Below are 23,385 nucleotides of genomic sequence, written 5' to 3'. Positions count from 1 at the left end.
AACCTATTATAATGACAATCAAATACAAGGCTATCATACTCTCCAACCTCTACAATGCTCTGTCCTGACTCAAACTCTCCTATGTTTTATGCCCACAAAATCATACTTCCTATGGTGGTTCAATGGGTTTAAGCATCTGCCTTCAGCTCAGGTCATGATCTCAGGGTCCTGGGATCGAGCCCCACATCAGGCTCTCTGCTCAGCAGGGAATCTGTTTCTCCCTCTCCCTCTCCTTCTGTGCTCTCCCTCTCTCAAATAAAGTCTTTAAAAAAAAACAAACAAAAACAAAACGATACTTCCTAGTCTTAAAAGCTAAGGTCCCTGCAAAAGCTCTTGCCTACTCTGGCACATTTTTCCCTGTTAAGGCTCAAAAATATTTCTACTTTTCTACCCTTCCCTTTAAACTCTGAAAATTCACTTTGCCACAAAGGGCTACCAAACAAAATATGTTTACAATTATACAGTGTAATATCTACCAATAACTTCTGTTGAAGTTCTGTTGAAACTAAGCAATATAGCACAGTAGAAGTGAAAAGATTCTGGAGCCAGCTGGCCAGGGTTCAAATCATACTTCTTCCACTGTGTATGACTCTGGTCAAGTTACTTAACCTTTCTATGCCTCATCTGTAAAATAAATCTTATAGAATTTCCTTGAGGTTTAAGGTAATATATGTTCTCTGCTTAAAATAAAACCTGACATGTGAGAGCTAATTAAGTATTGTTACAATGAAAACTGAGAATCAAAAACAAATAGAAAAACAATTTAAGGTAGATTTGACTGGGACAGGATAGGAAGGAGCCTTCTGGAGGCAGAACTCAAGTTGTTGAACTTGATGTAGGTGATAAGTTTTGCAAGTAAAGAATCCATCAAGCAGAGTACTGTATATATCTCAGTAATATAAACAAACAAACCACAGAACCTCGGTAATGCTCACATAGCTTGGCTCAATGCCAGTTCCTTTTCACAGAATCAAGTCAAAGGCTTAATTATAATAGATAATATAACAATACAAATAATAAATAAAAGGTCAAAGTTATAAGAAGCCACACACATTTTTCTTAGGAAAACTGTCAAAAAATCATGAAATTTGTGGCCTATAAAAGAATAGGCAAGGGGCGCCTGGGTGGCTCAGTCGGTTAAGCGACTGCCTTCGGCTCAGGTCATGATCCTGGAGTCCAGGGATCGAGTCCCGCATTGGGCTCCCTGCTCGGCGGGGAGTCTGCTTCTCCCTCTGATCCTCCTCCCTCTCACGCTCTCTGTCTCTCATTCTCTCTCTCACAAATAAATAAAATCTTAAAAAAAAAAAAAAAAAAAGAATAGGCAAGCCTGAAATTCATTGCTTTTCAAGGAATATACCAAAACACCTACACCTGCAGCCAGTAGAGGTGGGGGGGTTAAGGGAGAAACCATAGACGTGTGAAAGAATTTAGGAAATATTCAGTGAACTAACACACCCACAATCTGGATGATAGGAATTGCCCCTTTCTAAAATAAACTATACTTTTAATTCATTTTACTGTCTCTTAACACTTCCTGTCTAAAGATCTTTTAAAGATCCTGCTCCATGTAACTTTATTTTCCATTCCTACCTTATATTCACCCTCCACTCAGGTGAGGCCCATTTCCTCACTGCCACAAAAACATGTCCCAGTTCCTTCTCCCCTCAATGCTTTTTTCAGTCACATTTTTCACTTCTCCTAGAAAACCCTGACTCTTTGCTTTTCATCAAGCTATATTCTACCATCTTTCAAGTCCCTATTCCAAAAAACCTTTACCACATCCTGTACTGGATTACCACTCCTAACTGGAGTTAGAAGTTAAAAGCCGTAATTTCAAGCTTAGCTTTCCGCTATCTGGCTATGTTGTTTTTGCAGGTAGCTCCAAGGATGGCTGTCATTTAACAACGTAGCTCTCAGTGATACTTTTAGTGACAAATGAAATTAGGTTCAAGGAAGTATCTGACAGTCCCCACACACAAAAGGTCCTCAAATATTTGTTGAGTGAATAAAAGAAACCAACTCATTCAAGTTCTTTCCATTCTCATAACCCATGCAATATTTAGGAATCATATTGCCCAGTTTAGCACTTCATTATATACTAATTTGTACTACTCTTCATTGTTTCATATCTGTTAGTTGCCTCCCAGACGGTTATCTCCTTGAAGACAGAGCCCCTCTACTTTAGGCTTTACACTACTGAGTATCATAGCACAGTGACAAAGTTGAGGGTCAAATATGATTACGGATGTGAAATAATCTTTTTTTTTTTTTAAGATTTTATTTATTTATTTGAGACAGAGAGAATGAGATACAGAGAGCATGAGAGGGAGGAGGGTCAGAGGGAGAAGCAGACTCCCTGCCAAGCAGGGAGCCCGATGCGGGACTCGATCCCGGGACTCCAGGATCATGACCTGAGCCGAAGGCAGTCGCTTAACCAACTGAGCCACCCAGGCGCCCAGGATGTGAAATAATCTTGAAAATAAAACACTATCTTTAGTATATGTACTCAATAAATATTTTTTCCAATTAAGTGAACCTACCACTAACATTAATATCCCTATTTATGACTCTATCCTCTCAGTCACACCAATAATCACATTTTAACTGCACAATACTTAGATTCTTTAAATTCACTGTGGCTGCATTTCAAGTATCTTGTGATTGATTAGTAGTTCTTAATCTCCACTGCCTCTACAAATTAAAATCCATGTTCCACCAGTAAGCAATAATCCTGTTTCTAAAAAAAATGTACTTTTTACATGTTCCCCATGTATCAAGAGCAACAAAGCATTTATCCCCACTTAAATTTTCGTAAGATCATAAGTTCTCTTTATTCCTCTAGAATACATCATTGCACAAACAAAAGGCCTTTTTCTCTGCTATATCAAAGATTAAATGTTAAAGATCCCCATGTTCCACTGACCGCCTCCTTAGAAAAACCATGGGCATCCCTCTCTGGCCTTTATTTTTCACTCTCCTGTTTCACACATGATTCAGGAAAATTATGTCCCACACAGTTGCTATGTACCAGGCATGCACATGTCATTGTCTGTGGAGACACCAATAAAAAGGTATAGTACCTGTCTTTAAAAAAACTTATAATTAAAAAAAAAAAAAACCTTACAATTTAGTGAAATAACACATGCAAAAAAAAAATCATAGTACAATTTGGTTAAGAGTTAAAATGGGGGAAATTATAATTATACATTTTATATATACATCTGTGTGTGTACATACACACACACACAAATGACTGGAGTATTAAAAAAGAAAAAAAAAAAGGAGTGCCCAAACCTACGTGGGGATGTCAAAGTCAGAGTTTTACAGACCTGATTCTCAAACTGCTTCTCGAAAGGATGAGCGTTTGCCAGGCAGACAGACATACCAAGGAAAGGCATTTCAGGCCAAAGAAACAGCAAGCATAAAGGCACACAGACATTAGAAAATATGGTACTATTCCTTACTGAAGAAGACTAACACTATGAGGCAGAAAAAAGAGGTAGAGGCCAAATCATAAATGGCCTCATAGGGGCGCCTGGGTGGCTCAGTCGTTAAGCATCTGCCTTCAGCTCAGGTCACGATCCCAGGGTCCTGCTTCTCCCTCTCCCACTCCCCCTGCTTGTGTTCCCTCTCTAGCTGTCTCTCTGTCAAATAAATTAATAAAATCTTTAAAAAATAAATAAGTAAATAAAATAAATAAATAAATGGCTTCGTAGGCCACTCTAAAATAGAGTATAGGAAAATATTCTGTAGGAAAAATAGAGCCAGAGAAGAGGTATGATCAAAGGTATGACAATCAGATTTGTGTATAAGAGGACTCTTTCAGCAAAGAGGAGGATATGTTAGAAGATGGTAAACTGGAGATGGAGAGAAAATTCACACTGCCTAAGAGGCCAGTCAAAACATGATCAGTATCTAATAAAGTGGTAAGGGGGAATGGGGAAGAAGAGAAAGCAGAAATTCTCAGGGCCTGGGGACTAAACTGTGTTAGCATAAGAAGACACTGCACACCAAAGTGGAGAGTACAAAAGCACAAACTGTGAATGAGAAAGGAAGCAGAATGAAGATGATAAGCTCTATTGTAGACATGGTATGTTCAGGTGTCTGCAAATAGCCAGGTAAAGATGTGTACACTAAGCAGCTGAGAAAAAGGTCTGAAATTTTTAAAAAGAGGAATCTGAAGTAGAAATAGTGATTTGAAAGTTAACCTAAGAATAATGTTTTAAATCATGGATAGGAATGAAACTATCTAGGTAGAATATTTAGGGTGAAGAGAAAAAAGAACCACCAACAAAACCCTAAGGGTGAAACACAGACAAGAGAAGAACCTACAAAGGAGAATAAGAACCAACAGCCTGAGAAGAAAAGTAAGAAAACTTCAAGAAGTAGTGAGATAAAGACTAGTTCTGAAAGAAAAAAATGGATTTAGAATTCACAGTCAAGATGAAAATGTTCCCATACTATCCTCCAATTTTTTCAATTGAATTTTTCAATTTTCAATCCTTTTTTCAAATGAATTTCTAAAAAAAACATAACTGTTCATACCTGGTAAGGATAGGTACCATGTCCTGTCCACTGCCATGTTCCTTTTCCCACTGCTCCAGCAGGGTAGTGAGCTCAGCTTTGGAGTCCACATGTACCGCTACTGTAGTCATGGCTTGGCCTAAGGAATCAAAAATATACGTAAATAACACATGAACACAGGCAAATAAACCTGACATGCTTCCTACAAAAAAGTGAGAAGGGGGGAGAAGAGGGATGAGCAAGCAACAAAAAACTTAACTCCCAGACCCTTCAGATAATTTTATTTGTGGTACAATGGGAAACCCAGCATTGGGAGCCAGGATACTCTTCTTCAAGTCCTTTCACCCCCTCCCAACCTCGGTTTGCTCAACTGTCAACTGAGACAAGGAACTGGATCAAAATCGTGATTCTCACCCTTTCTAGGATCAGGAACCCCTCTAAGAAACGGACAAAAAGCTAGGGTCCCTTTCTCTCCTCAAAACTGCATACACCTGGGGCACCTGGATGGCTCAGTGGGTTAAGCGTCTGACTCTTGGTTTCGGCTCAGGTCATGACGTCCTGGTCATGGGATCAAGCCCCGCACTGATCAGCGAGGAGTCGTCGGCTTTGGATTCTCTCTCCCTCTCCTTCCCCTTCTGCCACTCCCCCCGCCTCTCTAAAAATTATTATAATCTTTTTTTTTAAAATGCATACACCTACATACTACACACACACACACAAATCCCTACTCTAGATCTCTGAGGTCCAAAACTTTGAAGCTACCTTTTTTAGTAGAAAATGTGGCAAAAATCACTCCCCAAAATATTCTGCTCTTCTAAGTCTTTGGGGGAAAGTTCTATGAAAGATAAATAATATGTCCCTGTCAATTCTTTTTTTCTTTTAAGAATTTATTTATTTGAGAGAGAGAGCAAGTGTGAGAGAGCACAAGCAGGGGGAGAGGGAGAAGCGGGATCCCCACTGAGCAGGGAGCCTGATGTGGGGCTCCATCCTAGGACCCTGGGATCATGACCTGAGCCGAAGGCAGACATTTAATCGACTGAGCCACCCAGGTGCCCCATCCCTGTCAATTCTTAACAAAAGGTCAAAAACTAAAGTGGGTATCATGAAAGTTTAGAAGGAGCATTGTAATTATAAGCCCATTTGTCTTTCACGCTTCCTAATCTCTCTCACAGCTGATTTCCTAGAAGGAGCATGAGAGGCTAGAGATAGAGAAGTTGTTGGGCCAAGTGGTCAGCCCAGGGATACAGAAGGACAGGGAGCTGAGATGAGCTTTGCAGGAGCCGCCTGAGAAATCCACATGAGGAAAAGAGGTTTATTTATAAGGGGCTCCAAAAGGGATAAATGAGACCCAAATGTTTAGATGGTTTACAGATCAACTTCTTTGCCAAAGCAGTCTTAGGATCAAAATGTCAGACCTTCCATGTGCAATTTGTACTTTCACAGAAATAGCAACAATTCTATAAAAACAGTCTAACACCAGAAAGAGATTACTGGCTGATCTAGGATTATTATTGACTCTTCTAAAGATACCTACCGTAAGACCAAAGGAAATACTTGTGAAAGATACCACCAACTCTCTAAAATGTAAACACTGTGTTTTAATAAAGTAGAGGCAATTCTAATAGCGAACAGTGATTCATGTCACTGGAGATTATGTGTTTCAAAAAAACCACTTTTTTTAATTTAAAGCCTTCTTTTCTACAGAGAAGAATCCACATTTTCAGTCTTTCTAGCCAGTCAGAAAAGGAAATGCTGCAGGTGTGACTAATACGGACCTCTGACTTTAACAATCCAGGCTGTACTTTTGACCTCAATCAACTAACCATGCATTTTTAAAAATAACCTTATTTGGAATAATTTTAGATTTACAAGAAAGTTGCAAAGGTATTAGAATTCACATATACCCCTTACCCAGTTCAGCTTCTCCTAATGCCATCGTATTATTTTATAGGGGAATAATGTCAAAATTAAGAAACCCAACATTGGTATATTATCATTAACTAAACTCAACTTGTTTCAGATTTCACAAATTTTTCCATCCATGTCCTTTTTCTGTTCCAAGATCTCATCCAGGATACTACACTGCATTTAGGTGTCATGTCTCCTCATGTACTTTGGTCTATGACAGTTTTTGAGTTGTTCCTTGTTTTTCATGACCTTGACAATCCTGAGGAATACTGGGGGGGGGGGGGGGGGAGAGTGGGGGCATTTCATGATAAAGATCTAGAAACTGTGCAAAGAATTTAACAGCAAAATTAAGCTCCTAAGACACATCCTAAAAGTGTAAGAGAGAGATGGCTTTACTGGTGAACTCTAATAAAATGTTTAAAGAAAATTAACATCAATCCTCAAATTCTTCCACAAAATAGAAGAGGAAGAACACTTCCTAATCTATTCCATGAAGCCAACATTACTCTGATGCCTAAGCCAAATAAAGCCAACACAAGAAAACTACAAATATCTTTTATTAATACACATGCAAAAATCTCAACAAAATACTAGCAAGCTGAATACAGCAGCACATTAACAGAAATATATATCATGACCAAGTGGGATTTATCCTAGAAATGCAAAGGTGGTTTGACATACAAAAATCAACTAATGTAACATATTAATAGGATGACAGAAAAAAAACATGTTCATCTGATTAATATGGAAAAAGCATCTGATAAAATCCATTACCCTTCTGTGGATAAAAAAAAAAACACTCAAATTGGGAACAGAAGAGAACTTCCTCAACATGGTAGAGGGCATTAAAAAAAAAAAAAAAACCCACAGCTAACATTATAGTCAATGGTGAGACTGAAAGCTTTCTCCCTAAAATCACAAAAAAAGACAAGGATGCCTGCTTTCACACTTATATTAAACATCACACTAGAGCTCTAGCGAGAGCAATTAGGTAAAAAAAAGAAAGAAAAGGCATCCAAGTTGGAAAAGAGGAAGTAAAACTATCCTTATTCACAGGTGACATGATTCTATACAGAAAGAATCTGCAAAAAACTAGTAGTGCTAATTAACAAATTTTAGCAGTCACAGAGTAGAGATCAACACACAGAAATCAGGTATACTGCTATATGCCAGCAATGAACAATCCAAATACGAAATTAAGAAAACAATTTCACTGGGGCACCTGGCTGGCTCAGTCAGAAGAGCATGCAACTCTTGATCTCAGGGCTGTGAGTTTGAGCCCCACACTGAGTGTAGAAATTACTAAAAATAAATAAAATAAAATGAACTTAAAAAAAAACAGTATCATTTATAATAGCACCAAAAATAATAAAATATTAAGGAATAAGTTTAACCCCAAAAAGCACAAGACTTATACACTAAAATCTATAATACACTGCTGGGATAAACTAGAGAAGAACTAAATAAATAAATGGAAAGACATCTTATGTTTATGGATTAGAAGACTTAATATTGTTAAGATGGCAATACTCTCTAAAGTGGTCAATAGTCAATACAATCCCTATCAAAATCGTAATGACCTTTTTTTGCAAAAATGGAAACCAAAACTATCTTAAAAAGAACAAAGTTGGAAAATTCACACTTCTGATTTCAAAACTTAGTACAAGCCTACAGTGATCAAAACACTATCCTACTGCCATTAGGATAGGCACATACACCAGTGCAAAAGAACTGAGAGTCCAGAAATAAAATCTCACATTTATGGCTAACTAATTTTCAGTTAAGTGTGCCAGACCATTCAACAGGGAAAGAATTTATTGAAAGACCAGTGGACTGTTAGTAGAAAGACTAACGGTATTTCAACAAATTCTGCTGAGAAAACTGGATATCCACATGCAAAAGAATAAAGATGAATCCTTGACTCATACCACATAAAAAAATTAGTTCAAAATGGATAAAGACCTAGATGTAGAAGCTTAAACTATAAAACTCTTAGAGGTAAACATAGGGGTAAATCTTCGTGACCCTGAAACTGGCAAGGGATTTTTACTTGTGACACCAAAAGCATAAGCAACAAAACAACAAACAGATAAATTAGACTTAACCTTTAAAACTTTTGTGCATCAAATGACATTGTCAAGAAAATGAAAAGACAAACCATGAAATGGGAAAAAATATTTGCAAATCATGTATCTGATAAGGATCCTGGATAGGATATATAAAGAACTCCTACAATTCAATAACAACAACAACAAACCCCAATTTTAAAATGGGCCAAAGGGCGCCTGGGTGGCTCAGTTGGTTAAGCATCTGCCTTTGGCTCAGGTCATGATCCCAGGGTCCTGGGATTGAGTCCCGCATCAGGCTCCCTACTCAGGGGAGAGCCTGCTTCTCCCTCTGCCCCTCCCCCCGGTCATGCTCACTCATGTGCACGCTCTTTCTCTCTCGCAAAAATTAATTAATTAAAATGGGCAGAGATCCTAAATGGGCGCTTCTCCAAAGATCCACAAAGGGCTAACAAATACATGAAAATATGCTTAACATAAGCCATCAGAGAAATGAAAATCAAAACCACAGTGAGATACCACTAACACCTACTAGAATGACTCTAACCAAAAAATCAGAAAATAAGCATTGGCAGGATGTGGAGAAACTGGAATGCACACTGCTAGTGGGAATGTAAAATGGCACAACTACGGAAAACAGTTTGGCCCCTCCTCAAAAAGTTTTAAGAAAAAGTTAAATATAGAATTACCATATGACCCAGTAATTCCACATCAAGGTATATACCCAAAAGAATTGAAAACAGATATTCAAAGAAATATTTGTACACAAATGTTCAAAGTAGCATACTCGCAATAGCCAAAAGATGTTCATCAAAGGATGAATAGATAAACAAAACATAGTTACATTCATACAATGCACTATTATTCAGCCACAGAAAGAAATGAAGTACTGATAGATGTTAGAGCTACTAATGAAAACTGAAAATATGCTAAGTGAAAGAAGCCAGGCACAAAAGGTTATATGTTGTAGGATTCTATTTATGTGAAACATCCAGAATAGATAAATCCATCAGAAAGCTGCCTACTGGTTGCCAGGGGCTTGGGGAAGGGGGAAATATGGAATGATGGAAATTGGGTGATGAAAATGTCTTGGAACTAAAAGAGGTAATGGTTGCACAACATCATTAGTGATCAATCTATAGTATGTGAATTTTACCACAATTTTTTTTTTAAGTGGAAAAAAAGGGGTGCCTAGGTGGCTCAATCAGCTAAGCGCCCAACTCTTGATCTCAGCTCAGGTCTCGATCACAGGGTTGTGAGTTCAACCCCACATTGGGCTCCATGTGCAGTGCGGAGCCTACTTTAAAAAACTAAAACTAAAAATAAAAAAATAAAGGGGCGCCTGGGTGGCTCAGCCAGATAAGCATCTCCCTTCTGCTCAGGGTCCTGGGATCAAGCCCCTCATCAGGCTCCCTTCTCGGTGGGGAGCCTGCTTCTGCTTCTCCCTCTCCCTCTGCCGCTCCCCCTGCTTGTGCTTGCTCTTTCTCTGTCGAATAAATAAATACAATCTTTAAAAAAATAAAAATAGGGGTGCCTGGGTGGCTCAGTCGTTAAGCGTCTGCCTTCGGCTCAGATCATGATCCCAGGGTCCTGGGATGGAGCCCCACATCTGGCTCCCTGCTCCACGGGAAGCCTGCTTCTCCCTCTCCCACTCCCCTTGCTTGTGTTCCTTCTCTTGCTGTGTCTCTCCCTGCCAATAAATAAATAAAATCTTAAAAAATAAAAAATAAAAAAATAAAATGGAAAAAAGAAGATCAGGTGGAAATGCCTATTGGTTAACCTAAGTGACCAACATAGTAGAGCACATAAAGCCAAAGTTTAAGGCAAACATTACATTTAATAAAGGTCAACTCAAGAGCATTAAAATAACAGAATTTTAGAGTTCAATTTAGAAACATATTCTTTTCAAAACTTGCAATTAAGTGTGCTTAAGAATAACTATAACTTTGGAAATGATCACTTGCCCAGGAAAAATATAAACTCAGACTAAAATAATATCGATGATAATTCATTCAACTATCAATGAAAGACAATTAATATAAAATGTTAAAGGTGCAGTCATCTTGTGCATAGACAGCGAAGGTACATTACTTAATTCACCATGTTTTAAAGTGAGCTCTTTAAGTGGTACACAGAATTTATGGCCTATCCAATAATGACACAATAGTTACCAATTACTGAATATTAATAAGAGACAGATATTTGGCTAATTTCTTATGTTATTCTGAATTTTCACAACCACCTTGCCCTTTTTTACAGATGACAGAATGGACTGAGAGAAGTCCCAAAGACCAATCAATTGGTACTTGGTAGAAAAGGGTTTCAAGCATTCACATGCCAACTCGGCAAATATACCTATGAGATCTTGGTCAAGTTATTTAACTTCTCCAAATCTCGACTGCCTTATCTGTAAAATGGAAATGGTTGTTGTGAGGGTTAAACGGTAATACTGTCCATACAATGAAATAATATAAAAAATACAAAAAATATGTGGAACGTCTTCATCCTAAAGGTTGCCTGCCAATATTTAGGGGTGATGTGTCTGCAACTAATTTCCAAATGATTCCACAAAATAAGAAATACCACACCTCTAGAGAAAATATAACAAAATATCAATAATCAGAAATGAACAAGTGTTCATTTCACTACTCTTTCAACCATTTGAAAATTTCCATAATTAAGAAGTTGAAAAAAAATTAAGACGGATTTCCTTTCCTAATTTGAACCAGCTCTCAAATATATGTCAAATGAGAAAAGCAAAGTGTATGTATATGCATGCACCCACTCCTTGAATAAAGTATCTCTGGACGAACACACAAGAAACAGATAATACCTATTACTCTTGTGCAGGTAACAGACTTTCTGAGAAGTAATGGTAGGATAAAGATTTTTCAGGATAGGTTATTAACCCAGCTCTATCATTTTCCCGCTATTTTGTAAACTTAACTGTTTAAATCATAAAATCTGTACTCCCCAAATACACAATATTTAATGGCCTATTCGGCAGAAACTACACCAAAGCCTAAAATCAAGTCCATGTTAAGGACAGATCTCATAAGGTTAAAATCGGGAAACAAATGTCTTAAAGCATTCTTCCTTATTGGGAAAAAAAAAAAAAAAGCGGGGGGAGGGGGAGAAATCCAAGTTTGGAGCTTCAAGTAAAATTTACCCAATAATTAATATGACATATAAGATCATACAGAACAATTTTCTATTAGCGTCCATGACATGACAAGAAAATAATGAAACTGATATAAGCCCAACTGCATTCACTTCAAACTCTTGTGGTTCATTCTACCAGATTCCTCCCCTATTAAACTTAATAACTGTACAACAGGTAGAACAGTAAAACACTGCTCAACTTCTCAAGAGATTTTGAACATAAAATGATTTCCTCTATGTTCTCCACTTTCTGTACCTATTATATCCTTAACATTCAAAATATATCACCACTCAAAAATAGATAATACTGCTATATACAAAAATCTTGACAGATCAAGCAAAAAAATACCGAATCAATTCCTAAAGAGTCTACATATACAAGCTTATATAAACCTTAAAGGTAAACTCCAATACACTGGAAAAGAAAATTACAGGACGACACTGCCAATGAACCCCTCACTCTGTACATTAAAGCGTGTAGAACAGGAAGATGATGCTAATAATTAAACGTGTATACTAATTAAAAGGCTTAACTGAGAAGGCAGAGTAAAGAAAAACTGAGGACAATATGACGTATGCAAAGACGATTCATTGAACCATTACACACTCCAAAATTATTCATCAACAAATGCGAAACCCAAGCGCTGACACTTGGGTAAGAGGAAGTGAGACGGAAATCGTCCAGGAAGCCAAGAGTTAAGCAAATGCCTGTCACCCCAGTTGAAAACGACTAGAACCCCCGGAAACAGGTTCCCGGGAAGCTTGGCGGGCACTCAGGTTTGGTTCCACGCTGCAAGACCCACACACCTCTCTCTCCAACCCTCCCCTCCACCAGGGGGTGGGAGGAGTGCCCGGAAAGCTCCGCCCCCCTCGCCCGGTCAGAAAGCCGGACGGGTGCAAAGGGAGGTGGCACGAGGCCGAGGGAGGGGAGAGCCCGCCCAGGTGACTGGAGCTGGAGGCGGAGACACAGCCTGGGAAGGGGGCCGCCGTACGGCAGGGAAGATGGAGCCCCCCAGCCCGTACGGAACGGAAAATGGAAAGACTGGAAGGAAAAAGGTTGACGAGGGGAATGAGAGGCACCCCTCCTCCAGGCAGCGGCAAGCACATCCCTGCCCCCCAATCCGGGCGGAAGAGTTACTCTCGGGAAGCTTCTTTTGCGGACTGGAAGAAGAATGCGGAGGCCCCGCCCCCGAGCCAAGAATCTGGAGGAGGAAAAGTCCTGTCAGGCCCCGGACCCAGCCTCCCCGCCGGCCCGGCCCGCCCCCTCCCCGCCGGCGGCCCAGGCAGGTGCCGCCCCTCCCCCAGTCCGGCGCCCACTCTCCCTCCCGCCCGGCCACGCGCCCTGTCTTCTCTCGGCCTTCCCAGAGAGCCGTCTCCCTCCTTTCCCCACTCACCTTCCCGGGCGGCTCGGCCGCTCCCCCCTGACCCCGCCAGCGGCCACAGTTCACACACACCGCCTCAGGTCCCGCACTCACTCTCCCTCACTCACACACAGCGCGACCACAGATCCAGAGCGGCCCACATATTATGCGTCACTCGCGTGCTACGTGCCCCGCGCGCGCGAGCGCGCGCGCGCCCCGACTTGGCGCGAGGCTCGCTGGCAGGGGGTGGGAGGAGAAATCGAAGAGCCGCGGGGCCGCCTGGGAAATGAAGTTCAGCTTGTAGGGGCGGGGCCTACCAGTCTTGATTGGTGCTTGAGCACTTACTCCCCGCGCATTGACTTCTGGGCTTTATAGTTTTTCCGCATTGACGCGAACCGCTGTGTACTCATTGGCAGCTTCGGAAGGCGGAAGCGAATAGAGAGGGATCCGATCCACCCAAGCCAGCGTTACAACCACTTGACACCTTCTCAGTACCTTGTTCTGCCCTGTGTGACAGGGGTGAGCCTCTGGTCTATTCTCTCATTTGCCCCATTATACCTAGAGTATACCAGTGTTTAGGAAAATATTTCCCACAAGCATATCAGAAATCACAGCACTCATTAAACAGAAGGCACTGGTTTTTCTTTGTCTTTATGTTCAAGACCTAACCTGTAGGATCAATATTTATCCAGGTCTCATGTGGGACAGAGAAAAGGGAAAAAATTAAAAGACCATAGATTAAGGCAGGGCTGACCTCAGAGGTCATCTAATTTAATTCCTTTATTTTGCAGCTGGGAAAAGAAAGGCCCAGAAAGAGTGAATGACTTGCCTAACATCCCACAAGCAATTAGCAGTGGAACCAGAACGACTCCTGACTCTGCCTCAGGTGTCCCTTTTTAGGGACATGAAAAATAAATGTGACTCCACAGCTGACAGAATCTCCCTGACAAGATCCTACCCAGCCTTTCTTTCTCTGGGAGTACTGAGCAAGTTTCTATGCATTTCTATGGAGTCCTTACAGACAACACTTTAACAGGGGTGGGGACACAGGACACAGCAAGCCTGCTGCTGTGCTCAGGTTCCACAACTAGTAAGAAGCTAGCCAGAGCCTGGATGCAGGTCTCTTGATTCCATTCCCTGCTTTCCAGAAGAGACCTCCCTCCTCATTTGTAATTTGGAGTAGCTGCTCAGGCACAAAATTCTAGAGTGTGAGGTGGCAGCACCACAGACCTGTCACCTCTCTGCAACCCCTTCACCTGCCATGACACACAGCTCACTTCTCTGTGCTTCTGGAACTTTGCCTATATTAGTAACGGGCACTACCATTTCCTTTGACTTTATAGCCGGCCCAGCTCTGAGCCAAGTGTTTAACCCAAACTTTTTCATACAAACTTCACTACCACCCCCACAGAGTAGATACGGGTAGCCACCCATACACATGAGAAATCTGAGCCCAGAGAAGTGGCCCAAGGAACGGGGTGCCCAGGTTTGTGGGTCCAGAGGCTGCACTCACAACTTTCCTACCCCTATCCTCTAGTACTCCTACAGCTGAATTTCCTGCCATGCCTCCCTGAGCCATGAATCCAAAATGCATGAGGTTGGAACATTTAAGCCTTAGATAACTCCCCTCTTTCCATGGTCTAGCTAGCACAACAGTGATTTCCCTGCTGACTGGGGTCCTGAAAGAGCCTTCGTGGGAACCCAGGGCCCCACTCACCTGCTCCTGGCGCAGCTTCAGTCTGCCACCAGATGGCACTGCTCCCCTTCAAAAACCCAGGCTGAGGCCTGGGTCAATGATGGCATTGAAGAGTATCACAGAGGAACTTTGGAGAAGCCAGGACCCAGAAGGCTGGGAAGCAGAGCAGGAGCTATACAGGACCAATAGAGCTGTTCCCTCCAGAATCTTTGCTCCATAATGCCTGCAGCCTCCCTACCCCTGCCAACACACACACACACACACACACAGCCACACAACTGATGGCACACCCAGACTCCCACTCCGGGAAGGGAAAGGGACAGCACCCTGGTTTCCAGGACCCAAACACATTCCGAGCATGCTCACTGACACTCACTGACGCATTTCGCAGGACAGGAACATGTGCCCAATACACAAGCATGTACACCTACCTATGCATTGGCACCCGGCCTCACAGACAACACTTTCACACCTTAGTACCTGCAAGCACAAACCCACACACCAGGCTTGGTCTGACACATTGCTCCTGCATCACTGAAAAGAGATTCCCCGGCCTCTTTGGAACATCTCTGGACTGTCTCCCTCTGCTCTGCCTGTGCCCAACCCCTCCCTGTGGTGTACCTCAGAAAGCAGCCACCATACAAAAGGGCAATAAGTCATGCTTACAGGGTGGCAGAGAAAGAACGAGAGCAGCCCATCCCTGGCCCCAACACCAAGGGCTACAGACTTGGGTATGCTCCACCTGCCCTCACCCCTAAGCATGCCCATGCACTGGAGTAGGAAAATCAATAGCACCAAGTCTTCTGGGCCTCAGGATGCTCCACCCCTGTCTACCACCCCTTCTCTGCAGTCACCTACTTCCAGGCCCACCGGACCCAGGTGTTCTCACCAGCCCATCCCCACCCTGGTGCCACGCAGTTCCCGTGCCTCCTCCTACAATTCCTTGGGGCCAGAAACCAAAGCCAGCTATCCTACATCCACCCCTGCTTCACTGTTGGCTGAACGAGACTGCTGCTGCTGATGTCCACGGTTCACAGGAGCCACCCTGGAGAGGCTGAGGGCTGCCCAGCTCTGGGGACCCCAGTCTGGACAAAGAGGGAATTCCAAGTCATTCACTTGGTGCCCTCCCCCTGCCTGTGAACCCTGGCAGCCCCCTAGAAAAATGTCCCACTGCCCCTCCTGCCCATGCAGTATGCACAACGACCACTCCCGTGTGAAACATCCACATCCATCACTCTCATTTTGCAGAGGGAGAAATTGAGGCTCCACAAAAACAAGTTTAAGCCCCGCCTTGTCCAGTGGCCACAGCAGCTGCAGTCTCCAGAACCCAGTCCCTGCCTCCTGTTCCCACAGTTACAACTTCATAGAGGGGCCTGAGGCTCAGGTGAGAAATGAAGCAGCGATCCTCCCCCGAGGCCCACCCCAGCTCCCACCTACCAGGGTCCCAGCAAGACTGAGGAACCTCCAGAAGAGCGCCATGCAATCTTTAGAACATACTTGTACTTTTTTCTAAATACAGTTTATCTGGGGTGCCTGGGTGGCTCAGTCATTAAGCGTCTGCCTTCGGTTCAGGTCATGATCCCGGGGTCCTGGGATCGAGCCCCGCATCGGGCTCCCTGCTCAGTGGGAAGCCTGCTTCTCCCTCTCCCACTCCCCCTGCTTGTGTTCCCTCTCTCGCTGTGTCTCTGTCAAATAAATAAATAAAATCTTAAAATAAATAAATAACAAATAAATAAATAAATACAGTTTATCTGAAATTAAAAGTTAACTGGTCATCTTTATATTTTATCTGGCAACCCCACCGCGGAATCACTGCTCATCCACAGACCCCAAGGACTCCCCAGCAGTGGCCCCCAGAGCTTCTCTTAAATGATCTGTAAAATAGTTAGAAGCAAATCAGAACAGCTGTCTCCCAATAGGTCTCATTAAAGATTAGACAGGCTAAGAAGTCAAAGCTCCTTTAGCCACAAGCTGACGATGTGGGTGATATCAGGCTCAAATTCTTCCCTTCCATGCTTCTCTCTTTAACCCTATCACTTATGATCAGGAATGAGAAAATAGTTTTTCCTCTTTACTGGGAAGAGTTTGCAGAAGGAGATGGGTCAGCAGTTGGGTCCAGCTTTGGAAGAAAACAGACCTGCATCCTAATGCTGGTGCTCCCCTTTACCAGCTGTGGGACCTGGCCTAATCCCTTCACCTCTTGAGTGTCAGTTTCCTTGGCTGGAAAGTGGGAATAAGATCTCCTTTCTAGCATTGAGGAGTAAATGTGATAATGCATATAAAATGCTTAGCTTGACATCAGGGAAATCCAAATCAAAACCTCAATGAGATACCACCTCACACCAGTCAGAATGGCTAAAATTAACAAGTCAGGAAACGACAGATGTTGGCGGGGATGCGGAGAAAGGGGAACCCTCCTACACTGTTGGTGGGAATGCAAGCTGGTGCAGCCACTCTGGAAAACTGTATGGAGGTTCCTCAAAAAGTTGAAAATAGAGCTACCATATGATCCAGCAATTGCACTACTGGGTATTTACCCCAAAGATACAAAAGTAGGGATCCGAAGGGGTACGTGCACCCCGATGTTTATAGCAGCAATGTCCACAATAGCCAAACTGTGGAAAGAGCCCAGATGTCCATCGACAGATGAATGGATAAAGAAGATGTGGTATATATATACAATGGAATATTATGCAGCCATCAAAAGGAATGAGATCTTGACATTTGCAACCACGTGGATGGAACTGGAGGGTATTATGTTGAGCGAAATAAGTCAAACAGAGAAAGACATGTATCATATGTTCTCACTGATATGAGGAATTCTTAATCGCAGGAAACTGAGTGTTGTTGGAGTGGGGGGTGGGGTGGGAGGGATGGGGTGACTGGGTGATGGACACTGGGGAGGGTGTGTGCTCTGGTAAGCGCTGTGAATTGTGCAAGACTGTTGAATCTCAGATCTGTACCTCTGAAACAAATAATGCAATATATGTTAAGAAAAAAAAAGAAGAAGAAGAAGAAGAAGAAGGTAGCGGGAGGGGAAGAATGAAGCAGGGGAAATCGGAGGGGTAGACGAACCATGAGAGACGATGGACACTGAAAAACAAACTGAGGGTTCTGGAGGGGAGGGGGGTGGGAGGATGGGTTGGCCTGGTGGTGGGTATTGAGGAGGGCACATTCTGCATGGAGCACTGGGTGTTATGCACAAACAATGAATCATGGAACACTTCATCTAAAACTAATGATGTAATGTATGGGGATTAACATAAGAATAAAATAAAAAAAAATCTAAAAAAAAAAAAAAGAAAGAAAAAAAAGTGCTTAGCTTGAGACCTGGCACACAGTAAATGCTAGGGAAGTGGTGACTATTCCTATCTTGATTATTCTTGGTCTAATGCTGTCCCTGTTGCAGTTCTTTTTTTTTTTTTAAAGATTTTTATTTATTTATTGAGAGAGAGAATGATAGAGAGAGAGCATGAGAGGGAGGAGGGTCAGAGGGAGAAGCAGACTCCCTGCTGAGCAGGGAGCCTGATGCGGGACTCGATCCTGGGACTCCAGGATCATGACCTGAGCCGAAGGCAGTTGCTTAACCAAATGAGCCATCCAGGTGCCCCCCGTTGCAGTTCTTCAGCTGGTTTCTCTTTGCCCCCTAGGACTGCCTGCTGGAAGAGCTTAGGTTTTCCTCATTTAAATGAGAAATGAGCTCCTCACCAGGAAGATCCTAGGGCATATTTTCAGAAGCTCTGGGAAGTAGAGGAATAACCACTCTGGGGGATCACCTGTCCACTGTCCCAGCCCAGAACGGAAAATTGCATGGATCAGAGGGTGGTTTAAGAAGATCTGCTCCTAGGCCTCCTCATGCCTTCAAAGGCTACCACTGATCAAGGGTGAAGGCAGTCAAGGCCAAGGAGTCCCTTGGATGTGAAGCCAGATATGTCATCCTCCCAAACCAGCCTATCCACCCAGCCTCCCTGCTGGGATGAAGCCTGCATCTGGAACCCTTGCCCAGAATACTCTCACTTCTTTCCCTGGGTCCTCTGGCAGGATGGTGATGTCACAATCAAAGTAAAGGGCAGAGGGAGTGGCCAGAGATGATATACCCTGGGCTACCATCACAATGAACCCACCCAGCACAAACAAGGGCTATAGCATGAAGAGGGCCAACCTCTGCCCTCCAGGTACCCCCCAGGACTTGTCAGATGCCCCAGCCTGGCTGCCAGTTAACATCCCTGCTGACTCCTGGGGCCTGCCCTTTCCAGACGCTATGCTCCAGGTTAGAGGTTGGGGAACAGGTGAAAGGAAGGTAAAGAGAAGACATCCCCAACCTCTTTTGCCTCAGGTTCCTGGAATCATAAATTCTTCCAGGAGAAACAACAGTGGAGTCAGCACTGGAGAAAAAAGGCCTTGGATTTTTGGTAATACCTGTTTGTGGCCACCAGACCTTTCTATGGAATTCCAGGATCTCAGTCCTGACCCACTTGAAGGTATGCTGGAGGCTGCTGGGGCAGACCCTGATGAAGACTATGGGTCACATAAAGCTTCTATCAGTTCTTTCACTTTGAAAAGCCTGGAGAAGAATGGCTTTGTCTAATGGGAGGAGGCTGGTCTGACTTCCAATTCAGAGGTCAGAGGCCCACCACTACCACTTGAAGTAACCACCACCTCCTACCGCTCCCTAAACCTCACTGCAATGGGTCTGGACCTCTGAGAAATATTGCCAGTGTAGCCAGGAATATCCAGTTAGGCCTGGGAGCTGAAGTCATCAGGGAAAGGTGTCTCTAAGTGTAGATGTCTTGGGCTCTTACCGTGAGGCAATTCCTCTTCATCCCCTCAGAGGTGGGGTGTCTCTCCATGAAAAGTCACATGATGTTTCTGGGGGGAGCCCCTTAGCCCAGCTCCTGCTTCATCTGATCCAAACTTGTCACAAGATAGCCTTTTGTGAAGTCACAAAGCTGTCTGCCTCCCCACAAGATCAGGGACCAGGACAACCAGGGATTAGCGGGCATGACTTGGGGGTATGGAGGGCTTCAGAAGTGGCCTTTGGACTCTGGAGGGAGGTGTGGGGTCCAGAGGGGCTCAGGATGTAAAGCATGAGGGGGTGAGTCAGAGACCTGGGGATGAGGACAGTTTCTCAGATCTTGGTCATGGCCAACAGGTGAGAACAGCAGGAGCCTGGATCTGTGGTCTTTGGCCATCATCCTGTCCCTGAGACCCAGGAGAAGAGGGGGGGAATAGAAGGCCTGCACAAACTCAGTACATGTAGAAGTTCTGACCACTGATGTTCTGGATGTTCCATGGCAAAGAGAGGTTAGGACCTCTAAGCTGGGGACCCGATCTTCCCCTCAGTGCAATACATTCATGGTCATTCACTTGTGGTTGAATACTCTACCTGTTTCCTGGGCAAGCACATGCTCTCAAATTCTGCTGCATTGATAAGCAGCCCTGATAGCCTTGGGATTCCCTCACCCATTGGACTGCTCAGAGGAAGTAGGAGGTTAGGAGAAGAAATGGGAGTGCCTAGAGCCCACTCTCTTCAGAGTATAGAGACTTTCACCACCAGAGAAACCAACCGAGGAAAGAAGACAGGAGGGAGAAGAGAGTTTCACTACATCTAGTGTGAAAAGTCAGCCACTGTTGTGGAAGGGTCGCAGTTTGTATGTGGGGGATGGGGAGAGCCACTTGATTGAAGTCTTGTTTTAAAAACAAATCAACAAAAAAATATTTTCAGTGAAGTTAAGGATTCCTGAGTTCTGGCTCTATGCCTGTCCTCGTATCCTGTGCCTCTTGGGCTGAGGAGGATGCAGCACAAGGTAGAGATGACATGTCCTGGCCTCAAGGGTCCACAATCTAGGGATTGAGTGACTGTGCCCAGCTGCCTCCCTCAAAGAGAAGGCTAATGTCCCAGGAAGTGGTGGGGCGGCCGGGAACCCTGGAGCCCTGCCTCTGAGGCCAGGTCTCTACATTTCCCTGAGGGTAAGAACAGACTGGAATCCTGAGGGCTTTTGACATGAAAGCCAAAGCAGCTTCACCCTCCTCTCAGGGCCTACAGTTCTGGGTCTTGGGTCATTCATTCTGGTGAGAGTGGCCCTCCCCAACGTGGCTCCTCTCTTGGCCATTTTTGTGGCAACATGCAAGCCGTGCCTCCACAGAGGGTCTTCTGCTCTCTACTCTGTGGAGCCTGTGAGTGAGTGGTGGAGACAGGCCTGGCCTAAGTAAAAGACTAGAGGGTGACCCAGGGCAAGTTTCCCATCAGAAGTTTACTAGATCTGTGGTTTTCAAATTTTGTTAGTATTAGTTTACTGTAGAATCTTTTCCTTTCCCCCCAGTGAAATCTTGTACAACTGTTCATTGAGTAGATTAAAAAAAGCCATGTTGGAAGTTGCAGGACATGATGTGGCAGAGCTCCTACCAATTCTGAGGAACTCCCTAGGGTTCTCAGGAACTCAGTTTGAAAACTGTCCTTCATGTGGCTTCCAGACCCTTCCAGGCTTGACCTGCTATGAATCTCTGACTTCAAAGCACAGGCTTTACAAAGAGAACAAGCCAAGGAATACCATTTGTAGGGGTCTCCTCAGAGACTTGTCCTGAGTATCTTCCCCCACCACCACTTCTAGTTGCTGGTTCTGGTTCAGCTTTGTTACAACTGCCAATACATTCTCAACTCACCTCTCAGATGGCCATCTGCTCCCAACTTTGACTCTCTCTTATGGGGTTCTGAAATCAGCATCCAGGGCTCTGTAGCCCAGAGCTCCTGTCCTAGGTCAGGAGCACATCAGGCCCCTTTCTGTACCTGAGTTCAGTAGGCAGGAGATAGAAATTCTCAATCCCCAGGTAGCATTCAGATTTGCCTGACTCTCTTCTGAGATTTTTTTTTTAAACACTTTATTTATTTATTTATTTATTTATTTATTTGTTTGTTTGACAGAGAGAGAGAGAGAGACAGCAAGAGAGGGAACATAAGCAGGGGCAGAGGGAGAAGCAGGCTTCCTGCTGAGTAGGGAGCCGGACGTGGGGCTCGAACCCAGGACCCTGGGATCATGACCTGAGCCGAAGGCAGACGCTTAACGACTGAGCCACCCAGGTGCCCCTCTCTTCTGAGATTCTTGTAACCTCCAGAATTGTCCTCATCCTTCTTTGAATGCAGGACATATTTGATTTCACGGGGGCTGCAAGGCTTACCTAGGAGCCAGAAGATACCCAGGGCAGCCTGGGTGAAGAGCAAACCCTCTCCTCCCCATTTCTTTTCCCCTAAGATGCAAAGCAGAGGAGACCCGAGTAAGGTGATCTCCTTGCCTCCAAACCAGGCAAGACTGGATTCCAGGGGCTTTTGTTTGAAAGAATCCATAAAAAAGCATCATGGCCTTGGCTACTCTAAGGAGGACGGCAAATTCTCTACCTTGTTACAGGGAAATTTAGTTACATTTTACCTGAGAGCAAAGGCTGCTGTGGCCTTCTGGCTAGGGAGGCAGGGCAAAGAAGAGCAGATATTCCCTAGGGCCAGGCATGATGAAGCGACAAACAAGGCTCTTCCGCGAGCTGACAGGCTAGTACAAGGTTCTCAATCCTGGCTGCACACTAAAATCACCTGTGGAGTTTTTATGACCTCCCAGTGCCAGGACCCAATTCCAGATAAATTAAATCAGTATCTCTACAGATGGGTCACAGGCATCATTGTTTCCCAAAGTTCCACAGGTGATTCATCCACAGCCAAGGCAGAGAACTACTGGTCTGGGAAGAGAGGCTGGCATCAGCAGAATGTGGATGTGATGTTCTTCACCCTGAGGTGAGGCCTAGAGACTTGAAATCCTGGGGGCCGACTAAGCTGGGCCCTGCTGCTACTGGAAGCCATGGGATCCCCTGTTACCCACCTACCTACACACCCACTCACCCGCCGCACGCACACCAGAGCACACACACCACTGCCAGATGGAAGGGTTGGTGATCCAGCCCCAGGGAAGGAGAGAATGCACCCTGGTTTAGCATCCTGCCCCTGCCCCTCTCTAGCTATGTGGCCCTGACAACCCTTCTAGGTCTCAGTTCCTCATCTGTAAAATGGGGCAATAGTGCCTCCTCTGAGGGTGGTGACAAGGAAGTACCCAGCTCACAGGAAGAGCACCAGAGATTGGCCTCTAAGCAGCCAAAGCCCAGACCCCCTCTGTCAGCAGAGGCAAGGTCCTACTGATTGGCTGTCCAGCCCTCTGGTTTTTCACACGAAGACCTTAAAGTCCAAAGGGGAGAAATTTTCCCAGGATACACAGCCAGCCAGAACCCAATCTTCCTCTACCCCAGCAGCTTCACATCACGGCAGCCTTCCTGTGTTGAGCTTCAGCAAAAGTCCAAACATGATTGCTAGGGCTTCTAAAGAAGTCAGCCGGGATTTTAGAGTAACCTTTAGAATGTCTCATTGGAGACGCCTGGCTGACCTTGGAGTAGAGGGTGTATTCAGCCAATCTGGCCATTCGGCCCCATTTTGGCCTGAGCCCAGGGTTAGAAAGGAAGAGTGGGCAGGGCAGGGTTGGTTTTTCACATAAGCCTTTTTGTACTCTAGCTTTGAAGCCAATAAGAATGCACTGCTTTGGTGAAAATAAATTGTATTGAAAACTAAAACTATACCTGTCACCATACATTTTTCCAAACCCATAGGATGTACAAACACCAAGAGTGAACCCTA

General features: G+C 44.1%; 1 protein-coding gene across 2 annotated transcripts in view; it reads right to left on the bottom strand.

Annotated features, from left to right (window-relative positions):
• Window positions 1-13,183, bottom strand: part of DCAF1 (DDB1 and CUL4 associated factor 1) — a 73,632-nt gene extending 60,449 nt beyond the window's left edge. For both annotated transcript variants that reach the window (XM_034997304.1, XM_034997305.1), the window contains exons 1-2: window positions 13,055-13,183; window positions 4,546-4,663 (exon numbers count right to left, since the gene is read on the bottom strand). In XM_034997304.1, coding sequence (XP_034853195.1) covers window positions 4,546-4,655 — 110 coding nt within the window. In that variant the 5' untranslated portion in view covers window positions 4,656-4,663; window positions 13,055-13,183. The remainder of the gene's footprint in view (window positions 1-4,545; window positions 4,664-13,054) is intronic.
• Between the last annotated feature and the right edge of the window lie 10,202 nt (window positions 13,184-23,385).

Source organism: Mirounga leonina, unplaced genomic scaffold (assembly GCF_011800145.1).
Source record: "Mirounga leonina isolate KUSES-001 unplaced genomic scaffold, KU_Mleo_1.0 Mir_94, whole genome shotgun sequence".
NCBI classification, from domain to species: domain Eukaryota; kingdom Metazoa; phylum Chordata; class Mammalia; order Carnivora; family Phocidae; genus Mirounga; species Mirounga leonina.
The sequence above is the reverse complement of the archived record's forward strand: the minus strand, read 5'-3'. Positions and strand labels throughout refer to the sequence as shown.